At 39.2% G+C, this 24409-nt stretch overlaps 1 protein-coding gene across 10 annotated transcripts in view; it reads left to right on the top strand.

Annotated features, from left to right (window-relative positions):
- FANCC (FA complementation group C) overlaps positions 1 to 24409 on the top strand; it is a 289582-nt gene that overhangs the window by 240016 nt on the left and 25157 nt on the right. For all 10 annotated transcript variants that reach the window (XM_072835284.1, XM_072835235.1, XM_072835226.1 and 7 more), the window contains 5 exons: positions 4791 to 4843; positions 6143 to 6242; positions 16564 to 16639; positions 19085 to 19166; positions 21866 to 22040. In XM_072835284.1, coding sequence (XP_072691385.1) covers positions 4791 to 4843; positions 6143 to 6242; positions 16564 to 16639; positions 19085 to 19166; positions 21866 to 22040 — 486 coding nt within the window. The remainder of the gene's footprint in view (positions 1 to 4790; positions 4844 to 6142; positions 6243 to 16563; positions 16640 to 19084; positions 19167 to 21865; positions 22041 to 24409) is intronic.

Raw genomic sequence — 24409 nt, forward strand, 5'->3', positions numbered from 1 at the left:
AGTTTTCTGTGCTTGAATAACTTAACAGTGTTCTAGGGGTTTTTTTCTCCTGCTTTTTCATTAGCAGCCTTCTAAGCATTTCTTTCTTTGAGTTCTTTAATGTGGTGCATGTAATTTAGTAGTGGTCAAATAGGAAAGTGCGGTGTTAGCTTATGCTTGTAACAAAAAGGTAAAGAATCTGCTTCTGGGAGAGTAGTTGCACTTCCCAGCCTCCACCTCCGGGGGGCACCACACACACACACACACACACACACACACACACACACACACACACACATGCTCCGACTATCTCTGTATAAAGGAGGCCCAGATTGCAAGTGCTAGGGTTTCTTCCTGTTGGGGATGCAGGATTTTGCAACCAACCAGTCAAATAAAGGAAGAGAGAAAAAAAAAGCAAAGCGCAGTGTTCAACCTGGGGTTTCAGTGCCACTTAGAGACTGAGCCAAGAAGCAGCAGGAAGCTGAGGGGCTGTCTTCCTGCTAGAACTATACAAGCTCACTGGGTAGAAGCCACTGAGAGAGGCTAAAAAGAACTTAGGGTTTGGGGGATCTTGTTCAGCATCCAGAGCTGACATCCCTGTGTCTTAATGTTCTTGGAAGGCACCACTAAATTTAAAATACAGGAGTACATTTGGTGCTTAAGTTGTTTTTCTTTCAAGCCCAGAAATGATACATTTATCACTAATTAAACAATAATTGCATTATGGAGTAATGAAAAAATTGCTTATAGTATAAATAATATCTGATAAAGCTTAAAAAGAAGGAATAATTTTTCTAAGTTCAAATTTGTTGAAAGAAACTTGAGTGTTTTGAAACAAATAAGTCTTAAAATATAAAAGGGATGTTTTACAGTCTTATGTTTAGCATCCTGAAAGCAGAAAAAAAGAAAAACATAAGTGTTAATAAAGGTGTTTTACACGGCAGATAAGTCAGTATCTTCAGAATCAAATTGTTTTTGAACAATAAAACATAAAACAGTTTACTATAAAACATAAAAGAGTTTACTATTGAAATAAATCTTGTGGAGAATCCCCCTTTTAAAAGGGAAGTTAAAAAAAATAAAAAAGAAAAAAATAAAAGAAAAAAAAGGGAAGTTATTTTCTGATAAATATAGTCACCCTTTAATTATATGCATAAATCACCACAGGGGCTTCTGCCGGCCCTCCCCAAGCTTTGGAGAAGTGGGCCAGACTGCTGGCTCCTCTTACACTGGAAGGCAAGCTTCTCATCAGCTGTTTCTTCTTGAACAGAATGACCATTCCTGAGTAAAATATTTAACTATCTTAAAATAGACCATGAAAGAGAATCTGTTCTAGGCTTCCTAAACTTCATCTTGTCTCTTACCTCCAATTTTCCTCTTTATTTTTTAGATAAAAATATCTATGAAGGATGATAAATTAAAAAAGCTTGAGAACTTTTCTGTTTCCTCACTGACTTTTGTCTGCGAATTACCTTGACTTCTAGTACAATTTCCCTTTCTGGTTTATATTTTCTGTCTTCTTCCCACCTCTCCTCCCCCCATACACACAAGGAATCAGAAAACGGTAGAGGAAAGATTTCTTCCATGAGAATTTTGTTCTTCCATGTTCTCAGGCCTCTTTCAAGTGACAAGTGGCTTGTAATAATCCTTGACGAATTGGGATGAAAATAGATTAGGTGTCAAGGACAGAGAGTGGGCATGGATGTTATCTGTACAGTTGGCCTCTCTCTCACTTTTGCCCACAGCACGGGCCAAGAGCACATGGCCACTGCATGTTTCTTCTGTGTTGACTTCGACTTCCCTCGTTTTGTTGAGGGCTGAGAATGGGCTGTCCTAGGCAGAGAGAAGATAAACAATACATTTCTGGGTATCTGTGGGAGATGGGAAGGGGATGCACACCCAACAGAATAATCTGGTCCATAAGAAAAGGAAGCCAGAGTCCAGAGCTCTCCATCATCATCTTCTGTTCATCCTCCAACACTCAGTGAAAGGATTGGGGGTGGTGTGAGGGCAGGGGGAAAGGGGCAAACGCGTGTTACTGATGGCCTCTTGGTGACATTGTTTCCTTAGACTTGAAATCATCTGTACATGGAAATTGTGAAGCCAGATGGAGAAAAGCAGAGTTTGAGAAGGAACAGATTTTGGTAGGATGGAGAAAAACAAACAGATGGAACCCAAGAAAGTTTTTCTCTCCCTCATTTTTACAGGAAGATAATTGCCCCTATTATAGGGCTTTAGAGCTAGGGTTCCAGGCTCTGGATTGTAGAGTAGCCTGTGGTGAGTTACTATAGGGTCCCATTCTATAAATAAGACAGGCCACAGAGGGGTTAAATGTTTGGCTCCTCCCTCACAAGGATGCTGTAAAGATTTAGGGGGCTGAACATTTATGGCTTCCAAAGAAGCATAATTTAAGACTTTAATTCTATTTGGAGGATTCTCTTGATAAGAAAAGCAGCTTAAGTGTGCTTTTGTGATTTGATGTCACTAAGACACATGCTTGGGCTGTAAGTACTTCAGGCTTCATGAGGGGACTCACTGACCCTGAAATTATGTGCTCGGGAAGTGTAAAGAGTCTCATTTTAAAAACCATCAGTAAAGTCTGTGGGTGAGAAGAGCTGTTCACAGCTCTGGGGCAGCAAGGAAAACTGGTTTTTAAATCAAAGTCTCTGCCACTGCTGTTTCAGCAAGGTTCCCTGCCTCTTGGCACGTTATCTGTTGTAAAAGCTAAAATGGGTTGTAGAAGCAGGCCGAGAGCAAAAAAAAGTCTGAAATATTTAAACAGAAGGAAATCTAAGTAGAGTCCATTGGCATGGAGAGAGCAGGCATTTCCACATGTTCTGGAGACATTTAAATCATTGGATTGAGTGGTTTTGATAAAAAAAAACATTGCATAAAATAAAAGTATGTCCAAACTTAGTCCTCTCTTAACAAACTGAGTTAAAACATTCTTGCTTCTCCCCCTTTATTTTCATGGCAGCCTATTCTACACATTGGATTATCTTTTCATTGGCCATTTAGAAATCCCTGTAATGAGTATTGAATGATTTTCTGTTAGCATCCAATTTACATAGTGGCTCTGGATTAGTTAGATCATTTGGATCAAAAGGAATGGTTCTGTTTTACCATTTTCAATTTTGGTTTTCTATCCATGCATTTTCGGGCTCTCGTGTGTCTGTCTGCTTGTGGTCACGTGACAGTGTTGTTCGGTCTTAAACACTTAAGGGGCATATTGTCCATCTATGAAAGTTTGAAAAAATTTTGGCAAATTTGATGAATCACTGTAAAACATAACAGTGTGCTTTTCGTTTCTTGTTTGATTTTTTCATTATGAATACATAGAAACATTTATGATATTTTCTGGGCATTTATCCAGTGACCTCTTAATAACTGTTATTATTTACCATGGGTCCGAGACACAGGGAGATTAACTGACTTGCCTGAGATCAAAGCCAAGAAATAATTTGCCTCTCTTCTGTTAAACCATGTTCCTGCCAAATTATTTCTTGAGTACATAATGAATTTACCTATGAGAATTTTTAGTTGATTTCTTTTAGATAAAAATGCATGTCAGTGAATGATTAGGGAAGATATGTTACTCTACATGAAGAGTAGCAATTTATAACTTGCAAAGCACAAATCTTTCTCTTCTAGTAATTAAAAGGAAATCTTCCCTTGCTTTTGACAATTGGCAATGTTCTTGTTTGGAGCCGGCCGTGACAGCCTGTAGTGGCAGTTTGTGAGCACTAGATGGCACACGTTTAATGTTACAACTCAACACTGGCACAGACGGGAGAGTGGAAAGGAAAATCCATGGAAATAGGCTCCATTCTTTCTTCAGCATGGTCCAGAAAACTTGAAAGGCAAAACACATCCTTTATTCTTCTTTTCTTGTTGAGGGAGGGATGAAAAAATGTTTACCAAAGCTGGTCATATCAACTGCAGTAGGACTCAAAGAAATACCCTTGTAGAGCTTAATCAACTCACAATTGGATGCTAGAAAATCTCTGTTTCAGAACACAAATAGCATTTCCATATGGCTTAACCTTATGCTTTGAGCTCTGGCTGAAAAGATAGAGAACCTGAGTCAGGCCCACTGAAGCCCCACCTACGCCACAGTAGGTCAGCTTCTGCAGATTGAAATCATCAAAACCATCACAAAAATATTCACAGAATAAATTAGATTACTTTTCTTGTTCAAGATGATGGTATCTATATTTTGTTTTCATTACCTATTTTTACATCCTAAATAATTTGGTGCTAAATTTATAGTGCACTAAGATGTGATATTATTTAGTCCAAGATGGTAGTAGTCACTACTTTTCTCAATAATAATTCTAAATCACTATGTACTCATTGCCTAATAAGAATAAATGAAAAGATAGCAAGTCTAGACCTGACGTTGAGGCTCTACTGGGCCATGGGGGGTGGTCAGACACATGGGCACATGGTGTAAAACTAGTAACATAGGCAGGCTCTGCCTTCACTACAATATGCTGGTGAAAGGTATTTTGACATTTCTTGTGATCCTTGTTGACTCTTTCTTATATTGGCCTGTTGGAGAAAATGTGGAACATAAAGGAGTATAAAGGGGAAATAAAGCTTGATCATAATCTCTTTGCCCCAGGAGAACCAGCTTTTGTTCGTAATGCAAGCTTTTGCACTCATGTTGTTTTTTTTCTAACCCAAAAGAATATACCCATTTTCTAGACAACAGGAGTTCTAGACAACTTATCTCCCTGATAATAAACAGCTATATATTATCAGTGAAATGCTTCTCATATTTTACTTTCTTTTGGTTTCTTCCTTTACAGCCTGAAGCAGCCTGCCACCCTGCCATATTCAGAATTGTTGATGAAATGTTCAGGTAAATGATGTGCAATTTCTGCTAATAATCGATCTAGAAGTGCTCAGTTTCCAAACATGAATAAAAAGTTTTGTGGTAGTCTCTGTATATACCATCGGGAAGTTAGTTTCTGATTCCATCTTACTCCTTTGAGCTATTTGGTAAAACCTAAATGTCAGTTTGTATTTATAAGTCAATGCCTCGGAAATAAGATAACTTTCTTTTTTTAAGCATTTAAAATTCTAATAATATTGGTAGAAAGGCAAAATTGAATTAGATAGTAAATCATTAAATGTTCATGTAGGATTTTTCTCAGCTCAAAATAAAGCGTAGCAGTGTATTCCCTTCACCACATGAGGGCTGACCAATCTGTTTAAAGGATTTTAAAGCTAAGGGAAAACCAAGAAAAATAATGCTGTTCTCAAGAGAGCTCTTCTGAAAGGCAAAATCATCTATGTGTGTTATCCTACAACACGTTAATTTTGCAAGTGTGAATACTTCTTGTAAAGTCCATTGGATTTACAGATGATGAGAGATGAGAAACCACTGGATACCAGATTGGGTTATGGCTAGCAGTTAGTAGGAGCTTGTTACCCAGGAAGGGTCTCCAACCCCTTTCCTGAGTGCTGGTGCAGCCAGGGTACTTACCCTCCCCTATCCATCCTCCTTGCACACAGCAGTAGAGCCTCCAGGGATAGCAACACTGGGGAAAGGAATTTTTACAACAGTAAATAACCCAGCCCTTGAGTTGGTCTTGAAACATACCAACTTCAGGGTAAATAAATGAACACAAGAATAAGTTAGAATGATGTTCTTGGTTTAAAGCGAGCAAAGTTTGAGTTGATTTCTTTTGTTTCAACATAAAGTTAGTTGTATGAAAATATGCAGAAACCAATCCAGGTACCACACAGAATTCTTCCACCACTTCCCTGGGTAGATTTGACCAAGGCATTTTACCCCCTTGGGCAGCTCTTTCTCCACTTGAAAACATGAAGGGTCTGTTGATTTTGCGTGCCTGGGCATTCAATGTGCGAGTATTTCTAAAGAGCACTCAGGCCTATATGGAAGGGATATGCAATGCTTAATAATTTAAAAACCAAGAAAGGAAGCTCTGCAGATTGCTATTTTAATTAAAGTATTTAGGAAAGGAGTGACAACTTTCTCCTACTTTCACACAAGTACTGAAATCTAATGAGCTAAGATATTGCTGAACCTTATGGCACAAAAAGAATGTTTCCATTATTTCCTTTTACAATTCAGGCTCAAATGGTTGCCAGATTAATCATTAAATGTGTTGTAATCTGGCTTTGCATTGCTCAGGTATGTACTCCTGGAAACCGATGGAGCCCCAGAGGTACTAGCCGCTATTCAAGTGTTTACACAGTGCTTTGTGGAAGCTCTGGAAAAGAAAAACAAGCAGGTTTGTTATATTGCATATATTATTCATTCCCCCAAAGAAAAAAAAGGCTGTTAAGAATATCTATCTACGTAATCACAGAAAGGAGCACTTTATTTTTAGTGATTTTGGTAGACTCTTTTGCTTATGAAGAAAGCTTCCAAATGAATGCTGTAGCAAAGGTAAAACTATTTTAATTGAAAATAAATCAGGATAGTTCCTATCTGCCCTGTGCCCTGGTACCCAGAAGCATTTTTCTGCTGTTGTATAAGAGGACTGTCATGCTGGCATGTGCCCCCCCGGAGGATGCATTTTCTGGGCCCTGTATTGTATGCTGTCTGCCAGGGAGGACTCTGCCCTGCCTGGGCATCGTGGAATCTATATGGCATATGCTAAGAAGCAAATGCCACACATTAGAAAGCAATTCTGGACATTCTTAATTACTAGAGTTTCCCTGCCTAGCTAGGAGATACCCAAATATGTATTGGTTTCCAGGAAAGAAAGGATCTACTGAGAGTGACAAGAGATTTGAATCATTGTAGAGAAGCAGCTAGGAATGTCAGTGTCAGACACAATCAGTGAACAAGAAGCTAGTTATGGGGGCTATAGGAAGACTTGTACTGAGGGGCCCCATCAGCAGAGGCTAGACAATGGCTGCCAAGGGCTGAGGACCAATTAGAGGGACCTTGTGAAACAGGAAGCATTCCTACCAGAGCTTTCACTTTTGGGCATTTTAACTGACCTATTCTGTGTGTGGTGCTTTGCCTGTTCACATCCCTGGGTCCATTGCAACTTCCCAGGAGGTAGGCCATGGTCCCTTATGGTGCTTTCCACAGCCTGTCATAAGAGAGCATTGCTGTGATGCTTAGCTCTGCTACAGTCCCTTATACCCCTACACCAGAGAAATCTCTCACGTTTTAGCAGATGTTTCCACTTTTTAAGGCAATCATAAATATTTATAATGTATTTTCTCCCATCCTTTTTCCTTAGGGAGGTTAACTAGACTGTAGCAAACCATGTTTCAATGGTACCCAGCCTGGAATTCATAAGGAGAGCTCTGCTGAAAGGCATTGGTTGGCCCTCACACCTATTTTGAGGCATAACCTATAAATATCTTTTATCCTTCCTTGTGCATTATTTGTATTCCCAGTTAGGGACCAACCTCTGGAAAACCTGCCCCTTTAACTCCTAAAAACACCTAGGCTGGGGCAGAAGACACTGGTTAAAGCATTAGTATAAGTGTGTTTTTCTCATCGGTCTTGGTCCTGGCTGTTAGCCTTGGGCACTGTATATTTGGACTGGAGGTATGGTTGCTTTTAATTAATTTGTTTATTCTTAATTTCTTTATTGAGGTGTAATTAACAAATAACTAGTGTCAGGTGTACAATATAATGATTCGATATTTGTATATATTATGAAATAAGTCTAGTTAACGTGTGTTACCATAGTTATAAAATTTTTTTTTCTTGTAGTAAGAACTATTAAGATCTACTCTATTAGCAGATTTCAAACATGCAATTCAGTATTACTTACTGTAGTCACTGTGGTGTACATTACATCCCTGAAACTCATTTTATAACTGCAAGTTTTTACCTTTAGATCCCCATCACTTACTTGGCCCACACCCCAGCCTGCCTCTGGCATCCACCAATCTATTCTCTGTATCTCTGAGCTCAAGTGGTGTTTTGCTTTGTTTTATTTTTTGATTCCACATATAAGTGAGATCATATGGAATTTATCTTTCTTTGACTTATTTCACTTAGCATAATGCCCTCAAGTTCCATCCATTGTTCCATGCACCTTGCCATTCTTGCAAATAGCAAGATAGCACTTTTTTTTAACAGCTGAATAATAGTACATTGTATATACATAGACAATATTTTCTTTATCCATGCATCCATCAGTGGACACTTGGGTTGTTTTCATGTCATTGCTGCTGGTAAATAATGCTACAGTGAACATAGGGGATGCAGTTAACTATCTTTTTGAGTTAGTGTTTTCATTTTGGCAAATACCCAGTAGTGAAATTCCTAGATCACATGGTATTTCTATTTTTAATTTTTCGAGGAACCTCCATACTGTTTTCCACAGTGGCTGCACTAATTTACATTCCCACCAACACTGCACTAGAGTTCCTTTTTCTCCACATCCTGACCAACACTTGTTATTCCTTGTCTTTTTGATAATAGCTATTCCAAAAGGTGTGAAGTGATACTTCATTGTGGTTTGATCTGCATTTCCCTGATGATTAAGTGACGTTGTACACCTTTTCGTGTACCTGTTGCCATCTGTATATCTTCTTTAGAAAAATGTCTATTCATAAGTTCTGCCCATTTTTGAATCGGATTTTTTTTTTTTTTTTTTTGCTATTGAATTGTATGAATTCTTTTTTTTTTTTTTTTTCAAGACTATTTATTTGTGGACAGCCCAGGTGGCTTAGTGGTTCAGCGCTGCCCTCAGCCAAGGGCAGGATCCTAGAGACCCCGGATCGTGTCCCACGTTGGGCTCCCTGTGTGGAGCCTGCTTCTCCCTCTCCCTGTGTTTCTGTCTCTCTCTATGTGTCTCTCATGAATAAATAAATAAAATCTAAAAAAAAAAAGACTTTATTTATTTGAGAGAGAGAGTGAGCAAGAGAGAAAAGGAACAGAGGGACGGGCAGAGTGAGAGGGAGACTACGCACTCTGCAGGGACCCCAATGTGGGGCTCCATCAATCACAGGAATCCAGGATCATGACCTGAGCCAAAGGCAGATGTTTAACAACTGAGCCACCCAGGAGCCCCAGAATTGTATGAATTCTTTATATATTTTGGATATTAACCCCTGTCAGATACATGATTTACAAATATATTCTCCTATTCAGTAAGTTGCCTTCTCATTCTGTTGATGGTTTCCTTTGCTCTACAGAAGCTTATTAGTTTGATGTAGTTAACTTACTTAGTTTCACTTTGTTCTCTTTGCTTTTGGAGTCAGATACAAAAATTATCACCAAGACCATAGTTGAGGAACTTACCTGTGTTTTCTTCCAGGAGTTTAATAGTTTCAGGTCTTAATGTTCCAGTCTCTAATCTTGAGTTTATTTTTTGCATATGTTGTTAAGATAGTGGTCCAGTTTCATTCTTTTACATGTGGCCATCCAGTTTTCCCAGTACCTCTAATTGAAGAGACTGTCCTTTTCTCTTTGTATATTCTTGGCTCCTTGGTCATATATGTGTGGATTTATTTCTGGGTTCTCCATTCTGTTCTGTTGATCTGTGGGTCTGTTTTTATCCCAATGCTGTACTGTTTTGATTACTATAGGTTTGTAATGAAGTTTGAAATCAGAGAGTATGCTGACTCTAGCTTTGTTCTTCTTAAGATTGCTTTTGCGATTCAGGGTCTTTTGTGGTACCATACAAATTTTAAGATTGTTCATTCTATTTTCTTTTCTTTTCTTTTCTTTTCTTTTCTTTTCTTTTCTTTTCTTTTCTTTTCTTTTCCTTTTCCTTTTCCTTTTCCTTTTCCTTTTCCTTTTCCTTTTCCTTTTCCTTTCTTTTCCTTTCCTTTCCTTTCCTTTTCTTTTCTTTTCTTTTTTCTTTTCTTTTCTTTTTTTAAATTTCTGATGCTTTTCATTTAGAATGGTACCCTTCTCAGGCTACATGGATCTGGTGGCATGGAGGGGCACACACTGAGTCCCAGTGGGAAGCAGAGGAGGGATCCACAAAAGAATGAAGAATTCATTACCCTGACTTTGGGCTCAGAATAAGAAGGTGATAACCTCATCTTTGCACAGGCCTGCATATGCATATATTATGTCATTTTTCTTCGTAGGGCTGTTCCTGATTGCCTGCCCTTTTTTTATATATAAATTTATTTTTTATTGGTGTTCAATTTGCCAACATATAGAATAACACCCAGTGCTCATCCCATCAAGTGCCCCCCTCAGTGCCCATCACCCAGTCACCCCCACCCCCTGCCCACCTCCCCCTCCACCACCACTAGATCGTTTCCCAGAGTTAGGAATCTCTCATGTTCTGTCTCCCTTTCTGATATTTCCCACTCATTTTTTTCTCCTTTCCCCTTTATTCCCTTTCACTATTTTTTATATTCCCCAAATGAATGAGAACATATAATGTTTGTCCTTCTCCGATTGACTTATTTCACTCAGCATAATACTCTCCAGTTCCATCCACGTCGAAGCAAATGGTGGGTATTTGTCATTTCTAATGGCTGAGTAATATTCCATTGTATACATAAACCACATCTTCTTTATCCATTCATCTTTTGATGCACACCGAGGCTCCTTCCACAGTTTGGCTATTGTGGACATCGCTGCTAGAAACATCGGGGTGCAGGTATCCCAGCGTTTCATTGCATCTGTATCTTTGGGGTAAATCCCCAGCAGTGCAATTGCTGGGTCATAGGGCAGATCTATTTTTAACTCTTTGAGGAACCTCCACACAGTTTTCCAGAGTGGCTGCACCCTTTCACATTCCCACCAACAGTGCAGGAGGGTTCCCCTTTCTCCACATCCTCTCCAACATTTGTGGTTTCCTGCTTTGTTAATTTTCCCCATTCTCACTGGTGTGAGGTGGTATCTCATGGTGGTTTTGATTTGTATTTCCCTGATGGCAAGTGATGCGGAGCATTTTCTCATGTGCTTGTTGGGCATGTTTATGTCTTCCTCTGTGAGATTTCTGTTCGTGTCTTTTGCCCATTTCATGATTGGATTGTTTGTTTCTTTGCTGTTGAATTTAATAAGTTCTTTATAGATCTTGGATACTAGCCCTTTATCTGGTATGTCATTTGCAAATATCTTCTCCCATTCTGTAGGTTGTCTTTGAGTTTTGTTGATGGTATCTTTTGCTGTGCAAAAGCTTCTTTTTTTTTTTTTTTTTTTTTTTTTTGCAAAAGCTTCTTATTTTGATGAAGTCCCAATAGTTCATTTTTGCTTTTGTTTCTCTTGCCTTCATGGATGTATCTTGCAAGAAGTTACTGTGGCCAAGTTCATAAAGGGTGTTGCCTGTGTTCTCCTTTAGGATTTTGATGGAATCTTGTCTCACATTTAGATCTTTCATCCATTTTGAGTTTATCTTTGTGTATGGTGCAAGGGAGTGGTCTAGTTTCATTCTTCTGCATGTGGATGTCCAATTTTCCCAGCACCATTTATTGAAGAGACTGTCTTTTTTCCAGTGGATAGTCTTTCCTCCTTTGTCGAATATTAGTTGACCATAAAGTTGAGGGTCCATTTCTGGGTTCTCTATTCTGTTCCATTGATCTATGTGTCTGTTTTTGTGCCAGTACCACACTGTCTTGATGACCACAGCTTTGTAGTACAACCTGAAATCTGGCATTGTGATGTCCCCAGATATGGTTTTCTTTTTTAAAATTCCCCTGGCTGTTCGGGATCTTTTCTGATTCCACACAAATCTGAAAATAATTTGTTCCAACTTTCTGAAGAAAGTCCATGGTATTTTGATAGGGATTGCATGAAATGTGTAAATTGCCCTGGGTAACATTGACATTTTCACAATATTAATTCTTCCAATCCATGATCATGGAATATTTTTCCATCTCTTTGTGTCTTCCTCAATTTCTTTCAGAAGTGTTCTGTAGTTTTTAGGGTAGAGATCCTTTACCTCTTTGGTTCGGTTTATTCCTAGGTATCTTATGCTTTTGGGTGCAATTGTAAATGGGATTGACTCCTTAATTTCTCTTTCTTCAGTCTCATTGTTAGTGTATAGAAATGCCACTGATTTCTGGGCATTGATTTTGTATCCTGCCACACTGCCAAATTGCTGTATGAGTTCTAGCAATCTTGGGGTGGAGTCTTTTGGGTTTTCTATGTAGAGTATCATGTGCCTGCCTTTTTAATTGACAGCCATTTCTCATCATTGATGTCCTGCCTTCTTGAGTGCCCATTATAGATTAATCATAACCCTTAATGCATAATACCCCGTGTCCTGTGTGATTCATGCATGTGATAATTAGATCCATGATCTTTCCTTTCTGTGTTTTATTCACTAGTGCATGCATTTATTCTTAATGAAACGAGTATCTACGTATCTGATATCCAAACGAGACCTGGATGAGTAGCAGTAACTTACATGTATACATATAGCCCATCTCTGTCTTACAGCCCTGCCTTTCTTCCCTCTGTAGCCACTGTTTTGAAGTTATGTTTATCATTAATTTTTTAATTTTTAAATTAATTTTTCTGAAAATGGTGTCATCACATATATGTGATTTCCTAAAGCATGTTTCTTTACTTTTTTGGACTTCATAAGACAAACAACTAACAAGAGTAGCATACTGTATAGAGTCTTTTGAGCCTTGCTTTTTCCACTCACCAGGATTGCTCTGTGTTGTGTGTAGCCATGGTGGGGTGTTGCTGCATAGAACTGTTAGGAAAGTGGTGGTAGGCCTCTGGGTTGTTTCCACATTTTGTTTTCTTTTAGAAATAGAGTTGCTCTGAACATTCTGGGATATATACTTAGGAGTGGAAGGGCTGGTTATTAGGTATGCAAAGATTTAGCTTCTGTAGATACTGCCAAATTGTTTTCATATGTGGACGTGCCAATTTATACTCCCCTCAACAGTTTATGAGAAATCCCATTCATCCACATTCTTTCCCATTGTCAGAAATGTTTTATCTTCAGCGCTTCGCATTCTCTTTTTATCCTTTCCTCTCACCCTTGTTGTATTTGGCAAGCACAGTGCAGCTCTGTCAATGTGCCCAATTGGACTAGTGTTGCCACAGCAAGTCACTTTTTCTAAACTTGCGTAATGGCTCAGTACAAACAACAGATCATTTCAGGTTCTGTTCCAGCGATGGCAGAGCCCAATAATGTATTAGACTAAATCTCCTAATAAAAACTATAAACTCTGAGCAAAATATGTTTTCAAAGTATTTGAAGGTACTAGACAGCAATCAAAAAAGCAGATAGAAACTGGAGGAGATTTAAGCCTTGAAAAAGGAAACCACATTGGGGTTTCTGCTAACTGTCTCCTTAGGTTTCTCATGTGAGGAGTGGGAAGGGGTTGTGTGAGGGTTCTGGGGCCCAGAACTGAAGGCACAATCTGATAAACTTGAGGTGTCATAAGACAGGGTTGTGAGCTGTCAGAGAAACAAAAAACAAATAAATGGGACAAAAGAAAACTAACATCAAAAGATAGATTTAAACCCCAACGTACTAAAAATTACATTAATTACAAAAATTAAATAAAAATTAGCTAAATATGCTAGTAAAAAAGACACAAATGTCAGATTGGATAAAAAGCCAAGATCCAACTGTATGTTGTTTTCAAGAGACCCATTCTAATTATAAAGACACAGATAGATTAAAGTAAGAGAAAGGAAAGAGATGAGTTATGCAAATAAGCACAGAAAGCTGGTATGACGTAACTGGCACCAGCGGGTGTAGACTTCAAGACAAGGAGTGTGGCCAGAGATAAAGAGGGACATTTTATAATGACACAGTTGTCAGGTCATCAGGAGATATACCAATTATAGATGAATATGTGCCTAATAACAGAGTTCCAAAATATATGAAGCAAAAATTGACAGAAATAGAAAGACAAATGCATAGTCACATGTAAAATACTTAAGGAGACATCTGGGTAGCTCCGTCAGTTGATGTCCAGCTCTTGGTTTCGGCTCAAGTCATGATTTCTGGGTCCTGAGGTTGGGCCCGCATTGGGCTCTGTGTTGAGTGTAGAATCTGCTTTCCTTGTCCTCTGACCCTCACTGCCACGCTTTCTCTCAAATAAATAAATCAAAAAAATAATAAAACTTAGAAGTAAATTTAATAAAAGATGTATAAAACCTTTACACTGAAAACTATAGAACATTGCTTAAAGAAACTTAAATGACGAGGGCAGCCCCGGTGGCTCAGCAGTTTAGCGCCGCATTTGGTACAGGGCCTGCTTCTCTCTCTGCCTGTGTCTCTGCTTCTCTCTCGCTTTCTCTCTCTCTCTGTCTCTCATGAATAAATAAATAAAATCTTAAAAAAAGAAAGAAACTTAAATGGGTGAAAAGTGAACCCATATAATTTCAGAACAATGATCAGAACGCTCTTGAAAAATAAATTCAGAAAGAAAGAAAAAAAAACCAAATGAGTGAATTCATACTACCTGATTTCAAGATTTTAAGCTACAGTAATCAAGACCATAAGGTACTAGCAAAAGGATAGAGAGATCAGTATAACTGAAAAGTCTAGAAACACATATCCATATAGTTCATACAATATACATACATATATATGTGTGTGTGTATAGTCAGTTGATCTTTGAGAGAGACACCAAGGCAATTCTGTGGGGAAAGGAATGTTTTGAACAAATGGGCTGAAACAGCTGGATATCTATATGGGAAAAAATGAACATCTACTTCACAAAAGAGAAAAATTAATTTGAGATGGATCATGGACTTCAACGTAAATGCTAAAATTATAAAGTTCCTAGAAGAAACATAGGGGAATGTCTCTTTTACATTGGAACAATCTAAGATTTCTTAGAAAGGATGCAAAAAAAAAAAAAAAAAAAACAAACCTGTAGTGGATCCCTCGGTGGCTTAGTGGTTTAGCACCTGCCTTTGGCCTAGGGTGTGATCCTGGAGTCCCAGGATCGAGTCCCACATCAGGCTCCCTGCATGGAGCTTACTTCTCCCTCTGCCTGTGTCTCTGTCTCTCTCTGTGTCTCTTATGAATAAATAAATAAAATCTTTTTAAAAAATTCATAAACCGTACAAGAAAAAAAATTGAGTAAATTATAAATCTCATTGGAATGTAAATCTTCTTTTCTTTGATAGACATCATTAAGAAGGTGATAAAGCAAGCCACCAGCTGGGAGAAAATATTTTCAATAGATATATATGCCAGAGAACTTGTGTTCAGAATATATAAAGATCTCTTGGGCGGCCCAGGTGGCTCAGCGGTTTAGCACCACCTTCAGCCCAGGGCATGATCCTGGAGACCTGGGATCGAGTCCCATGTAGGGCTCCTTGCATGGAGCCTGCTTCTCCTTCTGCCTGTGTCTCTCCCTCTCTCCCTCTCTGTGTCTTTCATGAGTAAATAAATAAATAAACCCTTTTTTTTTTAAAGGATCTCTTACTTCCTAAGAAACAACTTGTTTTTTTTAATGTACAAAAAAAATACACACTTCAAAAAAATATAGAAGTTGGCAGTAAACACATGAAAATTTGCAGCCAAGAAAAATGCGTAATAAATGCATAACAAGGTGACATTTCATACCCACTGGAATGGCTATAATTAATAAGATTGACATTATCAAATGTTTGCAAGTATGTGGAGCAACCAGAATGCTCATCAGTAGCTGGTGGGAGTGTGAGATGGTACGACCACTTTGAGAAACAACGTGGCGTTTTCTTAATAAAATTAAACATGCATCTACTCTACGACTCAGTAATTCCATTCCGTGGTATTTACCCAAGAAGAATGAAAGCACATGTCCACAAAAAGACATAAATATGAATGTTAATTTGACGCTTTTTTAATAGTAGCCCCAAATACCCATCAATAGGAGAATGAATAAACATTATGGTATATTCATACAATGATTATTTCAAGCAATAAAAAAAGAATAAAAAAATGAACTACTTAAGCAGAGTAACATGGATGAATCTAAAAAAAAGAAAAAAAAAGTTGAGCCAAACCAGACACAAAAGAATGCATATTCTATGATTTTATTCATATGAAATCCAAGAATAAGCAAAACTAATCTCTCTTGCGGAAATCAAAATAGTGGTTGCTGGGGAATGGTGGAACCACAGAAGAACTTTTTGGGGTGACAGAAATGTTCTGTTTTGACTGGGGTGATGGTCAGATAGATTTACAGATTTACCAAAACTCATCAAAGCCCGTCCACTTCACTGTTTCTAGATTTTCCTTTAGTTTCTTACAAAAGTACTTCAGAACCACTTTGCCTTCTGAAGGCACAAATAGCTATAGCACTTCGGCCCTCAAAGCATTACAAGCACCATTGTTGTTTTATGCTTTTTTGTTGTTAAAAAAATCATGCTGGAATACCTAACATCTCAACCGCCTTGGAAACTCTCATTTAAATAGTAGAGTTAATTGGGTTCATGTGAGGCAAAGAACTGCTATGAAGACATCAGAAAAACATCAGTTTATTTTTCTTAAGCCTCAGAAAGTGATTTCAAAAAGGTTCATTTTTCTGGAACATATTTACAAGGTTATTGGAAACATTTTTTAAAAAATAAATGTTTAAGAAAACATTCTGACCATGTTAATACTAATAGGTCTTTTTGGGGCAGATGATGGAAGATTTTGTTCTTAATATCCCTTTCAACCCTAATGCTCATGTGGTTTTGAATTTTTTATTCTGTTGTAGCTGAAGTTTACACTCAAGACCTACTTTCCTTATGCTTCCCCATCTCTCGTCATGGTGTTGCTCCAACACCCAAAAGGTATGTGAAAGTTAGTTCTGCTAACAAATCATGACCCTTCCCTACTAGTCCCTTATCTATAAAACAAGAGAGATGAAATTGCTCATTTCTAGCATCACTTTAAGCTCTCAGGGTCTCACATTCTGAGGGATTTTGATATGAGAATTTTCTAGACTTCCCAGTTAATGATCACTTACCAAAAGAAAGGGAAAAAATAGTCTCTCATTAGGTTTTGATAGTCTGCTCTGGATAACACAGGCCTCTGCTGGTGCCAGCCAGAACTACCTGAATGCTAGGAACAGGCTAAGACTTGGCTGAGGAAGATTAGGACAGTACATTTATTTGTATTTCATTCTTTCCACTCTGTGTGCCTTGTTACAGAAGAAAAGATAAAATGATGAATAAAGCCTGGGAAATTTAGAGGAAATTTCTCCTAACTAAGCCAAGGGAAGACTTTTGAAAGAATTCAGTAAGTGTATTAGATCATGGCCTTCTCTGGTCTCATTTGCCAGCCTTCTGTTGGCCACATCCAGTTGGGAAAATGATGATTCCATCCTTAAGCCAACTGGGGTTGACCAGTTAACATGTCCAGGAACTTGTATTTTGGCAGCATTTCAAGCATAGAGAATAAAGGTATATCCTTCCCCACTGAAGCCTGGAATCTGAGGGAAAGGCAGCACTCACACAGCAGACTGCCAGAGAAGGTGGCATTTGAACTGTCTATGGAAGGGAAAAAAGGGAAAGATCCCATGATATTGCCTTTTTATTCCATTTTTGTTTCCCTTTTTCTTGAGACTTGAGAAAACTGTTCAAGGAAAGTAGATGATTCAAAGTTTTAGATCATTTTACAAAATCCAATTCTTCCTCTTTCTAATAGATGTAAGTTCTCACCTAGAATGACCCATCCGACCCTTTCCTCTCAGGTGCTAGCGGTGGAGGTGGTAATGAGGCTGGTAGGACCTCTGGTCAACGGTTTTGTGAAACTTAACTCTGTGGGAACACAACAGGAGAACTTTGATAACGTGACAGAAAAGTCAGCAATATTCTTCCCAGGGGTACACTTTATAGCTTAGGGCAGATTAGAGAAGCCTGAGTTTAGCCTATGTGAAAAGCTGGATGAGCTCCAGAAAAAAATATTGGAGTTGCTTTTTTTTAAGTTGGGAAATCTATAAACAAAAGACTAAGGTGGTACCTGGGGTATGAATGCAGCCATTTACCTTTTCCTTTTTGTCACCATCTTGAATTTATGTCCAAATATAAATAAGTAAATTTTAGTAGAAATTCCTCCTCTACTGCTTTTTAGCATATTACTTCTGGAAAAAATGAATGTTAAGTTCACAAATTGAAGTATTTTTTAATAGTAGAATCTTCTATTCATCAGAAATTGATTTTGTGCCGACTATAAAGTCCTGTGGGACATAAAGGATAAATCATTTAAGAGCCTTGACTATCCGAGAGCTACAAGTAGAGGGGGACATAAAGGAAGTATCTAAGTATTTAATATAAAGAAGAAAATGAAAAATGCCTTCAAAGGCTACAAATCAAGACATAAGGGCATTCAGAAGAGAGAAGGATAATGTGTGATCCTGTGACATTTGTGGAGTTGTTAGCAGTGCTTACCACATACTTATATTACCTTCTCATGTATATTTTTTAAAGATTTTTTTATTTATTTATGAGAGACACAGAGAGAGGCAGAAACACAGGCAGAGGGAGAAGTGGGGTCCATGCAGGGACCCGATGTGGGGCTCCCAGAACTCCAGGATCACACCCTGGGCCAAAGGCAGATGCTCAACCACTGAGCCACCCAGACGTCCCACCTTCTCATGTATTTAATTATGGAATCTATCTCTGCATGGAAATGTAACTTTTTCAGATGTTGTTTAGAACTGCAGATACATGTTCAGATGTGTCTAAAACCATGGAATAATTATTAAACCAGAAAAATTAACTCAGGAAAACACATTTGTTTGTATGATACCCATGTATTATTTTTCTGGCCTTTTCTTTCCTATAAACCTGAAATAATATTCTGAATTCATCATAATCATGGAAAAACAGTTGGGCATCTTATCCTTAGTTCCTTGTTGACTTTTATTACCATCCCCATGTACTTTGAAATCACAAATTGTCAGTGGTGGGGGGTGGGAGGTGTTGGATAGAAAAGAAGAAAACCTGTGGTATCTGTAGCATAACATTTCCAGTCCTAGGGTGAGCTGCTTATGAAGTTGGTCTACTTCTGTGGACCTGAGTTAAGGAGCCTTTGAAGTTTTTCTGTGTAACACTGAGGATCTTCCCAGTCCTAAGGGTTGGACCTCAGCTGGGAACAGCATGAGACCAGTGGTGTGCGTCCCATGGACCAGAAAAAATAAGGCCTTTTTCCAGAGCTCTTCTGCTCTTGCTACAGATGATCCTAATAGGTTTGACTTTCCTTCAGCTCTCTCTGTTCTGTCTCTCTATCCACAGAGATCCCACAGGAACTGTGGCTTCAGACACTGAAACATATTTCTGAAATGCTCAGAGAAATAGTTGAAGACCAAACGCACAGGTAGGCAAATCCTGACGACTCCTAGGTCTGCATCACAGTGGTTTCTCTTGATCTGCATCTTCACTTTACAGAGGGCTGACAGGGGATTGCATTACTGTCTGTAACCTTCTCCAAACAGGGAAGCATGTTGCTGAGTGAGAAGTGGAGGAAGCAGATAGCTAGCTGCATGTATCACTTTGAGCAGCTCAGAATCAACAGATAAGTATGTAAATACCTTGTATAGAAACCATCCTGAATAATGGCTGGCATTGGATTTTGAAATATACAAGCATAACAAAAGAAACAATAGACCCACCCTATAAAAAAAGCAGCGTCCACATCCTGCCCCTGCCCCAGCCATGCAGGAGACAGGTGGTGCCCTCTGGATCCCTTGGTCTTCTCCCTTCCTCTGTATTCTCTAGGGAAGGAAATTCTAACCTCTTGCACAGTAGGATAAAAATGCCCCCCTTTTCTCCTCTTTTTAATAAATATTTGTTCAAAGTTAGAAAATCCATTCTAATATAAATTAATTTTTAAAGATTTTATCCATTTGAGAGAGAGCAAAGAGACATGAGCTAGGGGTGGGAGGGAAGAGCAGAAGGAAAGGGAGAAGCAGACTTCCCTCTGAGCAGGAAGTCCAACGTTGGACTCCATTCCCAGGACCCCGAGATCATGACTGGAGCTGAAGGAAGATGCTTAACCAACTAAGCCACTCAGGCACCCCTAAATTACCTTCTCACATGATATTAAGTACCCTCTCACATATATTATTTTCCTAAAAGCAGTCACATTTAGGCTTTACTAAGTTCCTTTAACATAACACCCTTCAGCTTTCTCTCAACTTACTTTTTTGTAGAGTACAAATATTTTATTTGTAGTCTATACTAACCTACTAAGACTGTCTTTATTTATTCCTTTTGCCACTATTCCCTCATGAAATTCTCTGTAATCTCACTGAGCCATCCTGTATTCTGTTGGTGCTCTTTATGCTCATGATCACCGATGCAGTTTTGTGCCGGGTACTTACCTACTTCCCCTCCCCCTACAAGATTCTTACCAATAAATAAGACAAAAAGAGCTAGTAGCCAAGTGGGAATCAGAGTATTGGCCACGCTAGCAACCTGTAATACCTGTCAGCCCCATGTGCATCCTTTCGAGTTGTCTCTGTTGAAGAGCAAGCAGAACCTAGACCTAAAATCTCACGGGACTCTGCTTTAATTAAATTTGAGGGTCTGTCTGCAAGGAAGGGTGGGTGAGGAGGTTCAGACAGTTTCTCAGCCAGCCACAGGGACTGCCTTACACACTCAGTTACTAGTAGAAAAGAGAAGAGGGACCAGGCCCATTCCTGCAAGACAAGCCATGAGCTCTGATCCAGGTGTGATGCCTGCCTTGGAGCTGGGAGCGTGAGAGAGTCCTAGCTCAGCTTATAGTGAGATCTGTAGGGAAGAATCTTGTGGAGCCTGTCCCCTGCTTTTGAGACATCATAACCCAGCTGGCCACTGATGCAGCCCACAGAGCACCACCTTTCCCTCCTGTGGGACAAATAAGTTTAATACTCTCCTTTTGGGACACCTGGGTGTCTTAGCAGTTGAGCATCTGCCTTTGGTTCAGGTCATGATCCCGGGGTCCTGGGATCGAGTGCTGCATTGGGCTCCTCACAGGGACCCTGCTTCTCTCTCTTCCTGTGTCTCTGCCTCTCTCTGTGTGTCTCATGATTAAATAAATAAAATATTTTTTTTTAAATAAAATATTTTTTAAAAAATATTCCCCTTTCTTCTTTTCTCTCTACTGTTCCACAGCTAGATTTCAAAACATTTAATAGCTTATTCTTGGAACAGATGCAGCAGACCCAGATCCAGCCAAGAGGGGCCTAGAACTCTCCTGTTCCAGGAGTTTCCCGGGTTCAGAAGGAAAGTTCTGATCTAAATTGATCTCAGACCAGTCTTGCCCCATTTTCTCCAGAGGAGATGTTAAGCTGCTGACATGATCACTGCAAATTAATGGGTCTTTTCCTTGTGCAGAGTCTACCCTTTAAACAACCAGTGCACCTCTCAGTTCCCAACATGACAAACGGATAGCTTCTAACTTTTCAGCTTGGACATATATGCGATGACAAGAAAGAATATAGAATGCAGCCCATTCAAAATTCATAATTGCCAAAATACGGACCAGAACCTTGTGTTTTGTCAGAAAGGAAATAGTGCATGTTTTCTGATGCAGACAGAAAACATGCACTATCCCTCTGGTCTCTACCTGGGCCCCCAGGAACCTCCTCATTTCTTGCTCAGGAGCTACTTGGCTGGCTGCCTAGTAGTGGGGAGGGCCTGCTTTCCACAGCAGCCCAGCTGTGCAGGCTATGCAGACAGCAGAGGGGTGCCTGCAGGTTCTCATCTTATAGCATTCCTGTCCATCATGGTCCAGAATCTTTCTTTGTCAAAGGCCTGTACTCACTTATGGTCCTTGGATACAAAGTTTTAAATGTCTGAAGTCCTCAGGGCACACGGGGTTCTGAAAGACCTGCCTTTGAAGGTCTCCTGTGATGAGTTCAAAGTGGCATTGTGAGCTACATTTCCAAGTCTAACTTGTATTCCTTGCAAGTTGTACTTCAGTGGATAAGAACAATTTAAGCCAATCGTTCACAAACATTACAGTTGCTTTAAGAACCAAAAGGAGAAAGAAATCAAGTTGCCCGGCTGCCATGTGTTTTGGTTCTGTTCCAGGTCCTACGGAGGTCCCTTTGAGTGCTGGTTTTTGTTCATTCACTTTGGAGGATGGGCTGATATTGCGGCTGAGCAGTTAGTGATGTCAGAAACTGAATCCTCTGAGGCCCTGCTGTGGCTCTTGGCATTCAGCTACAGCCCACGTGACGGGAGTCTGCAGAGAGCCCAGACCATGGTGGGTGGCAGGGCCCACTGCATGTGGTGCTCCAGGTCCATTTCCAAATCCGCAAGCATGCTAAAGGAAGGGGCTCTATAGTGGGTTTGGCTTCCACTAACCCCCAGGCACCTAAACACTGAATGTTCACTGTGTTCATTGTGGAAGCATGTCAGTGTCCACCCAGATGAGTGAGTGCATATGTCCTGGGTTTGTGGTTGGAGACATCTTTTTGCCTCACAGAGTTCACTGGAGATAGAACACTGCCACTCTGCTTTCCTGGGAAGCATCAAGGAAATGAGGCATAGCCCTCTCTGTTCCCTACGTTGTTTTATCTGTTATTGCTCAGTTGCCACCTATGCCCTCATTTACAGATGCTCCTGGCCCAAGGGCCACACACACTAGCATTTGCTATGCAGTGTCTGACTGCTCTTCTGAGGAACACTGTCCTCTCTCTGATCAACAGCCTGGCCCTGTCTGCTTCCGTCTTGACTTACTGCTTTCTTGGATCGGTCAACGGATCCTCACATTACTGGCTTTGTTTAGAACTCTTACTAAAGTAGCTGATATTAACCCCTTAGCTTCTGAAAAAGGACTTGGGCATTCCCTAAATATAACAGAGTCACTAAGTACTAGACGTGGCAGAGAGTTGTTATTTTATGTGGAATATATGATTACAGGAAGCAATGCTTTGATTAAAGGCATTGGCTCCTCCCTTGCAAACATTTATCTGCTGGTTTTTAAAATGTTAACTGCCAGCACTTTTTGCTAATTTTAATAATTAGAGGGAACAGGTTTCTTTATGTAGAGAGTAGTGTTCCTATTTGCTTGATGTTTTCTGTTATTTGAAAAAAGCAGAGACTAGTACAGAATTTTCTGTATATTTTGTTAAAAGGCTTGCATGGCAGAGGAAAGAAAGTTTTGGATCTTAAAAGGTTGAAATTTGGTGATAATTTATTTCAGATCAAAAATAAAACATTTTTAAGAAATTATCAAAATCCACATATGTATTTAAGGGTTGCTGTATGATTAAAAAGAAAGCCTTCTATTTCCCTTTTAAAATCTCAATTAAACTAATTAAGGGAAATTCCAATTATGTTTTCATCATCTTATTTTTAATAATAGTTGTAGTTAAAATGTATGTAGTACTAATGATTTCCAAAGACCTGTTATATATACTTTATGTTTGATTGTTTATAAGCTACGTTGGTATATCGATCATAGAAACTAACAGATTGACTTTTGAACTGTAGAGAAATAATTTTCCCCAAAAAATGTAATTTCTGGAAAGTTCTGCATTGGCATGTCTTTCTAATACTTGTTTTTGTTTGTTTTAAATAAAACCCGTACATAGTTGTTACTCTAGGGTTGCTTTGGCATGCTGGATGAAAACAGATAAGCTCACTCAGAGTAGTTTAGCACCAGCATGTTCACTTCCTTCTTATTCTGTCAGAGGTGGGTCTTTGTCTTGTGATAGAAGCCACATCTTTTATCCCAAAGCCTCTTTCTTCCTCCTTGGTACCCAGCTGGAGGCACTGGTGTGTGTAACGTCCTGAGGAGCAAGTAGGCCCAGTTTTCCTAGCTTAACTATTAATACATACCTCTTCACTTTCCTGGGTTTGAGCTTTAATGCCTTTGATGATCTGTTGGGTGACTTGAGAAACAAACTTTGAGCTGCTTTTGAAGTGTGATTATTGGGAGATTTGAATGAGCCTGACATCTGTGCTTTTTTCTCAAAAGGTGTCATTAAATCCAGTTAATTGCTCAGCTCTGATAGCATTCTGTGGCTAGAAGCACTGCCTCTCCTGGCCATCCTTGAGCTTCATTAATGGGGAAGCAAGAGCATCCACCACACAGACCCACCCTTCTCTCTGCAGAGCATGTTCACTGCTAGCCAGTGTGCATCCTCTTTTGCTAACTTTGAATTGGATCATGATAAAAACAAAAAAATGTCTGTGTTTATATATCCCTAAGAATTAGGCCAGGGTTCATACCCTAACTTTGTCATTCCACCTCTAGGAGTTAACTTACAGAAGTAATTAGAGGCCCATACAAAGATTTATTTATAAGAATATCATTACATGAACATAATTATAATTGCAAATGCTACAAATGGCCTAAACTTTCAATAGTAAGGAACTGACTAAATGGTGACATATTCTAACCATAAACTAGCATTCTGCCATGAAAAATCATGTTCTCAAAGACTACGTGTCACAGATACATGAAATTGCTTGCAGCGCATTGTGAAAACTGTAAGAAAACATAGTGCATAGTGAGTGCTGTGTTCACAGGGCATGGGAAAAAGACGAGAAGGATGTGAACCTGGTTTCCTCCATCTCCCCTGGAGAAAATGGAGCAGGACCAGCCTGAGGTCAAGTTACATCAGA

Source organism: Canis lupus, chromosome 1, assembly GCF_048164855.1.
Source record: "Canis lupus baileyi chromosome 1, mCanLup2.hap1, whole genome shotgun sequence".
In the NCBI taxonomy this organism is placed as follows: domain Eukaryota; kingdom Metazoa; phylum Chordata; class Mammalia; order Carnivora; family Canidae; genus Canis; species Canis lupus.